The 11370-nt window shown below is 26.8% G+C and overlaps 1 protein-coding gene across 3 annotated transcripts in view; it reads right to left on the minus strand.

The window, feature by feature from the left end:
* LOC129962740 (ribose-phosphate pyrophosphokinase 1-like) overlaps positions 1–6281 on the minus strand; it is a 12174-nt gene extending 5893 nt beyond the window's left edge. The window contains exons 1-3 of one of the 3 annotated variants that reach the window (XM_056076720.1): positions 5952–6281; positions 2942–3120; positions 2698–2712 (exon numbers count right to left, since the gene is read on the minus strand). In XM_056076720.1, the coding sequence (XP_055932695.1) occupies positions 2698–2712; positions 2942–3046 (120 nt within the window). In that variant the 5' untranslated portion in view covers positions 3047–3120; positions 5952–6281. Of the gene's footprint in view, positions 1–2697; positions 2713–2941; positions 3126–5951 lie in introns of all 3 variants that reach the window. The other 2 variants (XM_056076718.1, XM_056076719.1) reach the window with 2 other exon arrangements.
* Between the last annotated feature and the right edge of the window lie 5089 nt (positions 6282–11370).

Genomic DNA, 11370 nt, shown 5'->3' on the forward strand with positions numbered 1-11370 from the left:
AAATCTCAAATCCCCAATGATTACTTTAAAAATAGGCTCAAGATGAATATCAGTAATACTGGATGTCTTTTCGAATTGATTGTCTTATTTCTTTTTGAAACCGAACATAACTGCTTTTACCAATCAATACTTCCAAATAAAGAAGTAATTTCATAAGCAAATTTTAGGTGCTTTTAAATAAATGGCAAATATATAAAGTGCAAGCATTGTAATTTCATTGAATTTTGTCTTCAAATCTTTATAACATTGGAACTTGATAATATTGATCAATGTAATATAGTTAGTAACTAGTCATTGTCAAATATTGTTCATTTTTAGTAGTTATAATAATAATGGTTTTAAATTATAATATGAAATTTGTATTAAAAAATTTTGTCTTACACTGTCATATTTGTTGAGTAATAAAAATACCTGTTATGAGTTTGACACCGTAGCTCTAACAATTGTAAGAATCAGTCTTCATGCAATGAAAATTTTCAAAAATAAAATAGTATTTCACACAGTAAATTAAATTACAAAAAAAGAAGTGCAGATCTTTTACTAACTTCGTATCAGATAAATATTATCCATCAGATAATATTAACCTCAATAACAAAATAAAGTTTAAATAAATAAAAATACTGAATCATTAATGTATTAATTTTGTAAACTATAATGGAACTTATGGTTACAAATAAATTTCCAAAATAAAACATTTCTTCAAATGAAAAAAAGAAATTCAGTTTCAAAATCGTACTTATACTTCAAATAACGTTTGCAAATCAAATTAAGGAGTAGTACACAAATTTTAACAAGTCATGAACAGATTATGTCAAACAAGAAAAATCAATTACAACATAGCAAATATTAATATGAAACACAAAAATAGTTATACTTCATATTAATAATCTATTTGTCATTCAATCAAATTTATAAAGATATGAATATTTTCAGAATAAATTTAATAAATAATTAATTTTTTAAGGTATTTTATAACAGAAATCAGCAAAAGATGAAGAAAGAATTTTATTTATTAAAGAGCAAGCAATGAAGTATTAATAAGCTTGGTTAAATAAACAAATATTTATTTGATTAATTAACTTTCAGCAAAGTAACGCAAAGCACAGAAAACCATTTAAAAGTTTCAAAAACTTAATAAAAATAAACATATATCATTTCTGCAAAATTATATTTATCTGTAATAATAAAAAAAAAAAAACATAATGCTTGATTCCCTTAGCAAATGACTGGTATGATTAAGAAAATGAAGTTATTTTAACCTCTATTATTTATATTTTGGGAAGTTTCACTACATATCACCAAATAGGAACATAACAATGAAATATAATATTTTACATTTATTATTAATTTAAGTTCATATTTTTATTTAAAGAATATTTATGAATTCCACTGTTTCTAAATACTGAAAGTATATATATTTGATTGATGAAACTTATTTTCCAGACCTATAGAAATTTTATGTCAACAGCAGCTCTCCATTCTGCAGAGAAGGGAAATACAATCCTTTTAGTTAATTTGTAGTCTTGTACTTATCTTTTCTGTATTGCAGTACTATAGTAAACTCTCTTTTATATCATTGAATGAAATTTAGATCTGTAATAGTTTTTATGTCAACAGATCATCACCCTTTATGTTTTAGGTTGATGATTTTATGCAAAGACTTTTGGCATGTGTGTCATAATGTTCCATGGATGAAGATGAAATAAACTTTCTCCATACCAATGGATAAAGTTTACTTTTTTATTTGCAGTAATTTTTATATTGACTTTTTTGTATTCTGCATGGAAGGGAAATGTAATTCACTAAGTTTAGATTCACACATTAAATGGGATCTAAGATTCTCTGTTTCAATCATTTCTTATGTGTGTCTCAGAGCTGTATGGTTGAGTTCAATGGATGATAACGGTAAAATACTAGATGGGCCCACCTCTTGGCGACTTATTTCAAATCTCGCCAAGTTGACTACTAATTGAATATTTGTTATCATTATTATTTTTCATAAACTATACTTGAAGGCCAGAAATAATAAATATAATAAAAATATAAATATAATTAATAAATAAAATAAATAAATGATAATAAAATAAAAATAAATAATAATAAAATAAAAAATAAATAAAAATACAAAAATAAATAAATAAAAATACAAATATAAATAAAATAAAAATATAAAATAAATAAATTAAAAATAAATAAAAAAATCTGTCTAGGTTGCCACATTGGCGATGTTTTCGCCACTCGTTTGGCGAGAATTCAAAAAGACGCCAAGAAGTGGGTTGTGCTAGGATCTACTCGATGAGAACCTATCAGGAATTATTTAATAATCTTAGTCCATTTTATTTCAATGTAATTATGTGGAGACTGTGCTTTATTATTGTGTATGAATTATTGATTGTACAATATTTATAATCAAACAAAAAATATAGAAATTTAATAAATTAAATGAAAGATTTTTAATGTATTACTATATTTAAAATTACAATAAACTGAAATGTTTATAAAATTTTGTCAAAGATAATAAAATCTATCATTCCATGCAAAAAAGGGTTGAAATCAACTGAAAAACCATGCCTCTAAAACTAACCTACAAAAATAATTTTAGCAAATTTATAAAAAGCTAATAGAAAATGATAAAAAAAAAAAAAAAAAAAAAAAAAAGGAAAGTTCAGCAAACAAGAATTCAATCATGCTCCATACCATATCTTTTCGGTCCTGTCAAAAGAAAGAGGCAAATGAAAATAGGAACGAAATGAAAAAGAAATATAAAATTCTTTCATGAATAGCCAACCAGAAAACATAAAAATTCTGTAACATGCCTTAGAAATTACAAATATTTCACATTCAATACAAACAAAAAGTTTTGATGCACAGAAAAGGAGAAGCATAGATATTAGACACAGTAAAGATAAAAAAAAAAATTTTTTTTAATAACAATCTTTACCTTATCTTTCTTATCTTGACGGGCATAAGGGAAAAGTGGGATCACTGCAGTTACTCTTGATGCAGATGCTATTTTACAGGCATTAATCATAATCAGTAATTCCATTAAATTGTCATTGACCTCACCACAGCCACTTTGGATAATATAAACATCTTCACCACGAACAGATTCTTTAATTTCTACACTGAGTAAGAAACTTATTAGTCTAATAACGATGCTTATAAAAATTTGGAAATTATATTATAATAAAAATTGTTGTCATGTATATTAGAAAAAATTCTTTATATATTTTTTAAATAAAATGCATCCAGAAGGTCTACCAGCCTGTCAGTTTTCTCACTTGTAAAAACTGATAGGCTGAATACCATGTGTCATAACATCAAGATTAGCAGAAACTGAAAAGAACATCTCTATTATAGAATGACCTATGCAATGAACCCATCCAACACTAGACATTGCAAAATCGCAGCATAAAAAAGAGATTATTAATCAATAAGCCGTATGGAACAGTAACTCTGATCACTTTTGTGCCCTATTTTCATGATCATTGCCCCTTTCGCAAGTGGGAGTATTTATAAGTATTTTATATAATAATTTATAGTCTTTTTTTTATGAAAAAAGTCTGATTTCAGGAATATTATTTCAACTAAAAAATTATCTAAAGCAGAATAAAATATATTGGAAATGTAAAAATAAATTTATATGTAAGAGAATGTAAAAAGCTTTATTAATATTTAATATCCAAACACAATATGGTTGTCCTTAACACTTGAGTATCAATATCAATGCATTTTTCACCCTTAGAGAAATAAGTATTAGCATTTGCATTTGCAGCTTTCAAGAGAAATCTTGTGAAAACTAAGTTACAAAACATTTTTCAGTTTGGCTACAGAAAACACTTAAAAATTGGGTTTAAAAATTAATTGTTAGGTTAAGATTAAGTTGTTAAAGGGTTTAAATTAAATTTGAGGTTGCAGTAAAGTAGATCAAGCTATCTCAAATCAGAATGGTTTGATATAGAAGGACCATTGCATTTAGATATGTATATTTATCTTCATTGTAAGTGAAAAATGTTTGCCAATTGAAGACTGAGTTAGGATGGCATTTAAGTTTAAAAAGACGTGGTGACTGGGCTAGAATAAAATTAGTTTTAAAAAAAAGCTTATAAACAATTTTTGGATGTGATATGAAAATTATTAAAATTGAAGACACATCCAAAAGTTGTTTTCATTTATCACATCCAAAACATTTCTCATGCACCATAACACATTCATTTTGATGAAAAATCATTAAAAAAAATTGTTAAAATCATATTTAATTGCTTAGTGTCAAAACCATGTTTAATTTTTTAATGTTAAAATCATATAAAGAAAAAATATTGTAATCTTGAAAAAAATCCATTATCAAGTTTTTGAGATGATTTTGACGATATGATTACAATCTACCAGCGAAAATATTTTTGGAATTATATTTTCTTATAGCTAGATCTATCTGTAAATAAGATAATTCACAAATATATTGAGTTGGAAAAGTAAAACTTGTTATGTAATTTTAAAATCTGCATTTTTTTCCTCACTAAGGCAAATGTGCCTAAAGGAAGCCTGTTTACCTCTCCCAGGAAAATAAAATAACTAAAAAATACAAAGAACTAAATGAATAATATTCTATACATAGTTTTATCATTAGAACTGTAGGTGCAAATAAATAAAAAAAAATTTAATCAAAGGAGTAACCCTCTATCAATCAATATATTCACATGCAAGTAATTTAGATAAATAAAAAATTTTGTGGTCTGCAGATTATATAACTGTGTCTAATTTTGCATTTAACTACTAAAAAAAAGGTGCCCAAATGCATATTGAGTTATTTTTAATCATATTATAATGCACAAAACATGCTATAGTGTGTTACTATATGTAAAAGCTGGGGGGTAGGGATTTCCACCTACAAGTTTTAATGCCTTCCATGGTCATTTTGGAGATGCAGGATTTCTGAGAAATGAAAACATAGTATTATATAATGTTAGTATACAAGCGAAGATGATCAATAATAAAGCACATTTAACAGAAATAAATGTGCAGAAATCTTAAAAGCTCCCATTCTGTCTTTAATAACTATTTTATCTTATAGTTAAAATCTTAAATTAATGAATTTCAATCTAAATTTATCATTTCTGTATAAAGTTTTTTTATTTAATTCAAACTTGCATATATAACTTGTATAATGCTTCAGCCATGTAGATTATTTTCTTAAATTAAGTAGAATATAAATTTGGAAACTTTGTAGAAAAAAAATTATTATTATTTAATAAATTTGACATATCCTTTGCACAAATGAAACCTGTTTCCATATTAGAATATTAAAGAATCAAATACAACCTAACTAATAAATGTTAAGAAACATTTGCCATTCATATAGTTCATAGTTTTTTCACGATTTACTCTCATTTTTTTTTTCTTCCAAAATTTTTTCCTTCCAATTTTATAACAAAAGATATTGAGATTTTCAAGAAGCATATCTTTCAATTCTTAAGTAAGATTTTCTGACATCTGTGTGGGGGGAAAAATATACTTTCAGATTAGGTGTATTTTTTAAGCACAGAAAATGAAACTGAAATATTTGGCATATAATATTTTAGAGAAAAACTTAGCCTTCTGTAATACAATGTTGCATCTGTTTAAACAAATTACTTTTGATCATTCTAATTTGATATGTAAAATTTAGTGATACAATTATTAATTTTCAGTGGAAAAAATATCAAATTTTGAAAATACGACATGTACATTTATGAACTAAATGCCTACATTATATATCTCCAATAATGATGATACTCAAATGAAATTCCATATTTTCAACAAATTCAAACTTTACATCAAGTTGGCGCAATTTTTAATACTAACATAAACTTCAAAAAATTAATGAAGACAGCTAAAATTTATAATTATATATTTTATTTTACTCGATAATCCTCTTAATTTGCTTGGGTTATTGGCCAAGAATGTAAACTTACCACGTTTCTTTATTGCTAAATTTTTTCAACTCTGCTTTACCAAGACTAATACCCAAACAATCAACGACCTTCTTGGCCAATTCTGGATGAGAAGTGCCACTGAAAACTTTAATATTTGGCATAATGATATCTTGTAACTCAAATAAATTCAATTGCTATAAGGGATTTAATAAATATCTTTTGAGATAATTTATTGAATTATGATCTTATTCTCTTAAATTATTCACACGAGTATTTATTTGCATTGACACATCAAAAATATGTTACTTAAATTGCGATAGTGTGTCCTCAGATAACATACAAGACGCGCTGAACAAAATTTTAACAAAAATAAACAAACGCCGCTTCTTGTAGTCAAAATTACAGCTACAATTTTTTTCAATCATGTGACCATAAATTACATAACAAACTAAAACTTTAACATTTGCAACAACAGTTTCATTAGAGATACATTATTTATGATTTTTCGAAAAATAAATATAAAATTTTGAAATATCTTTTTCAAATAATTGCTATTTTAATTCATGAATAAGTTTCCTACTTTGTTAACAGCAGTGTCACACAGTAACCAATTCATTCCAACAATCACTATGCCGATTTGGCTTCTATTTCAATCATCAAATGCAAAAATCATTTTTGTCTTCTTCATATTTTTATTATTCCTTTTCCTAATCTATTTTTTTTTTCATCTGTTAATTCTTTAATAAGATTAGTTTCAAAAAGTGATACCGCACTTCACTGAAATGAAAAGCTATAAGGTCAAAAGCGGTGCTTTCTTCCCTTAAATAAATAACAGATTATGCTGTATTTTGTCAAGACCCCCGTTAGACATCAATTAGTTCTATCGGGGGTTGTGATTTTGTCCAGCTATGTTTTTGCGCTCTATCAGTAAATGCTCTTTTCTCTTCTCCACTCCCCTCCGTCCATTCAAGGCTAGCCTTGACTCCCTGTCTTATATTTTTTCTCGCTTTTTCTCATTCGCTATTTTATTAATGCGCTTTCTTTTCTGTCTGTCAATTCAGTGCAAATTTTGCATTCTATTTTCAACTAACCTCCCAATGAGCTAAAAACTAGAAACATAGCTCTGAAATGAATGACAATATAATATTAGCAAGCTTTCTTTCTTTTTTTTTTTTTTTTTTTCATCTGTTTAGAATAAATTTTGCAACTAATTAAACTTTCATTACTGACAGATGGTGTCGTACCAAGTCGTTAGCTTATCAGCAAGTTAATCGGTCGTAAAATTTCTTACGCATAAGACATAGCAGAAAATAATTAATTAAACAAAAGAATTAATATTTCATATTTTTAAAATTCGAGATTCATAACCCCATATAGACTATCTTGAAAATTTGATTGCGATTTTTTTAAAATTCAAAAGCTATTTCTAGGAACATGATTAATTCCTGGAGAAATTTTCTTTCATAGGGGTAATATTAAATATGTTCTATTTCTTTTTTTTTTCTTTTTTTTTAATCGCTAAATAAAGAAATGTTCAATCCTCCTTCAGGGGCTTTATTCGGAAAAGGCAGTTTTCACATCTCATGATGGCCGTAAATTAGTTTTCATAGGTGGACGTTTTCACTCGGCTTTCTTGCTGTACGTTTCCCGTCTTGCTATATTTCGAATAAGTTACGTTCGAATTTCGTCAAGGAACAGTTTTCTTACCAATAGCAAGATTGGTGGATAATTTTTTCGACGTTTACAAAAGGAGAGGTTCAAATTTATCATTTCTCTTTACTATCTTCCAACCCTACGTATTTGGATGCCTTTGAGATAATTTTCGTAGCCCCGTATTTAATGCGACAAGGGTAACCTTTGTACAGAGGCGGCACCAGAGAATTGCCAATAAAGGGCACAAGACAAATCCGACAAAAGAATAAGCACGATCTCTTTAATTTCACTTCAAAATAATTCAGAATAATGAATTAATTTTGCATTTAATTAAAGTTAATTATGTATTCATTAGCTCAGTAAAATTCTTCATGTTCTTAATTTTTCTTTCAGATATTGACATATTTTTTCTCGCATTATTAAAAATGTGCTAGAATATTTGTAAAAAAAATAATTGTTCTCAGTTTTTTTAATAATCACCAAAAGTTATCAACATTTAAATCTAATTTTTTTTTTTTTTTTTTTTTTGTGAGACTATTGAGATTTAATTTCAACGAGATATCTTGAAAAAAATTGTGGTTATATTTCAGTTTAGATTTTTGTGTATAAGTCGAGACAGAGGTTGTTTCAATGAATCTCCTAAATTTGTTGTAGCATGATCAGGGAAATATTTAATTGGACTTTAACGAAAAATACGTTTAAAACTACTTTAAATCTGGTTCGAATTTAATAAATTTCTTAATCTTCTGGATCTCTTTTAATACTTATAAAATCAGTTACAATAAAAATGAATTAATCTAACAGGAATACAGTAATTTAAAATGCATAATATTGGATAATGATAACATATGCAAAATAATACTTAATAAAATAAAACAAATCTAAAAATTCATAAAAAAAATTTCTTGGTTAGTTAATTTTCTTAAAAGTGAAGCAATATATAATGCTACGAAAATAATTAATGCATGACACTATCGACGGGAGAGAAAGCAGAAAAAAATAATCGCACGTTTATTCTTATAAACCTTTTCAATTCAAAAGCTATATATATATATATATATATATATATATATATTATTGTGGCGTCCTGAAAAATATTAAAGCTTCCACTGTCTTCAAGCAAGAAACTTTTGATGAAATAATTTCCCATGGATTCTTCCTTTTCTTGACTCTCATTTCTTAAACCGAATCTATCTGATGTCTTTCAGCATAATCAGTGTCAAAGGATTCTTGATGAACGAATTCAGTTCTTTTATCGATTGCACTTAGATGATATGCTATGTTAAATGAAAGAATGTATGCTTTTATAACAGAAGAATGACATATAAAACGAAGGCAGAAATTAAACGATTTTATATTAATTTTTTTTTCAGAAACAAAGAATAATAAATAAAGCAATATCCTATATTTTCGTTAAAACTCGATTCTGTTAGCGTAATTATCTAACCGAATTTTTAAATAAGGATTGCAACAATGAGCAGCAATTCAGCAGTGTTTCCAGTCCGAGGCGAATCAGCTTGCGTACAAGAACAAAAATTTACTCTTTTTTTGTACACCAGCAACATACAAAGTGGAAAAAATACTATGTCGTTTCTTAAGAAGGCTGAAGAAAATATTTAGTAAATATAAGTACAACTTATTTTTTTATGTAATCACACACAAAAAAAAAATGTAATTTTAGGTAAAATATATAAAAAAAAAATGTCCATTTGAAACATGAATTACTTAAACATTAGATTCCCCATGTACTTATTTATATGTGTGTATTAAGACTTAAAAACAAATGCAATTTATTCAAAAAAAATAATTATATATTGAATTTGAGCCCCCATCTTCAATTTTAGACTCATTTTCTTATCATTAATTCCTTTTTTTTTAATCCCTCAATTGAATGAATTATTTTTTCTCAATGAATTATATAAGAATATCCAATGAATAACCATTTCAATCATCGTTTTATTAAGACTTCTTTATCAGAGCCTATTAAAAATATAGAAGCATTTGGTATTACAAAGTTTTGCCGTTAAAATTAATTGAAAGTAAAATCGAGGAAAAAATTACATTCCACTTTTATGTAATTATAATACTGAATGTAGAATCGAAAAATTTTAGGGTCTAATTTATTAAACTAGTGCATACTGGGATAAATTCTTTTATAGTAGATAAAAATCAACCATAGCACATATATTTATTTTTTGTCAACTGCAATCGGTGGTTTTCAAATAATTATGGCCTAATAAATTAGATTACAAAAGACAGATATTTTATTGTTAAATAAAACTATTTATAATTGCACAGTTTACTTACTCCAGAGCTTTATTATGAATTCACATAATTTGACTACGGCAAAGCCACTCTTCTTAGCATGAATATTGCAAAAGGAGTGATACAAAGGATTTTAACTATACAAATTTTTGCTGAATTTTTGGCGGTTTCTGAAAAATATTTTTTGTTCTGAAATTCTAACCATTTTCGTTGCTTCATCAAATATTTAATCGCATCATTTTATTCCATTGTTGAAAGCTAAAGAAGAAGGTTTGTACTCAATATCTATGCAGTTTATAAGACAAACCAGCAGGAGCGGTCTCCGCAAAACTTGCTAGCATTTTCTCTAATAAGGTGTTGTTCCAGAGAACGCTTCGCATAATATTGATGTACAATATTTATAAAATATTATGCTTTTTCGTGAATCTTACTGAATATGTCGTGTGATCCTTGGTGAATTTTTCGGCAATTAATTCTTGGCATGTGGTTAACAATAGCCGCAAATCCAATTTGTATTTTAGACGCGTTTGTTCCAACCGAGTTGAACAAAAATAAGCTTGTCGTGACAAAAGTCCATACCAAAATCCATATTTCTAAGTCATTGCATGTTTGAGTTATGTGCTTAAATGTTTCTGAAATTACAGACCGACAGATGGTCAACCCCTCCTTGGATTTGGCTCAAAATTTGATAAGGCCAACACTATAGGTGTTAAATCTGTGTATTGAATTGTATCTATCTAGTTATCTTCATTTTTTTTTAATTATCGTATTAAATATTTTTACAACCTGTTAGACAGATTTCATCTAAAAGGATTTTGCTTAAAATTTAACAGAAATCTAAAAATTTGGTAAAGACCATATATCAAATTTCATCCGTCCAGCTCAAGGCATCTTTGAGTTATCTTTGTACAGAGATACATTTAAATGCAAAAATGTGTTTTTCGAAGTCAGGGACGTCTAAAACGAGAATATTCGTCAAAATGTTGAGTTTGAATTCTTTTTTTTGACGATTACAATACTTACTCCATACATCGTAGACGAGAAAGTAATAAAAAAAAAAATGAAGTTATAGTATCGCGAAATTTAGAAAATAGATCAACTATAAATTTATGTTTTTAATAACCCTATGATGTTATGAGATTATCTTCACCAGAAAAGTTCATGTACACGATAAACAGAACTCAATTGAGACAAATAAAATGATTTTAATGTCATACAATTTGGGGGAATCATGAACATAAAAACGATTCATTTGAACAAAATTATAACCAATGGTTTCAGAGAACTAGCTAGTCTCCTGGGGCGACTAGTTTATAATATGAATGCAATTTTTCTAATAGTTCCAATAATTTGATATCCACAGATAGATTATCAAAATATTGGATGGAAATAAAAACTTAATTTTCGAAATCAAGATGATATATTAACCGCAAAACAAAGAATGGTTTGGAAAAATGCAAAAATCTTATTTACTCTCCATTATACCGGTTTTTCCGCCCAAATGTAGCGCAAATTATTAGCTAAATGAACAATTGAATCA

This window comes from Argiope bruennichi, chromosome 3, assembly GCF_947563725.1.
Source record: "Argiope bruennichi chromosome 3, qqArgBrue1.1, whole genome shotgun sequence".
NCBI lineage: Eukaryota > Metazoa > Arthropoda > Arachnida > Araneae > Araneidae > Argiope > Argiope bruennichi.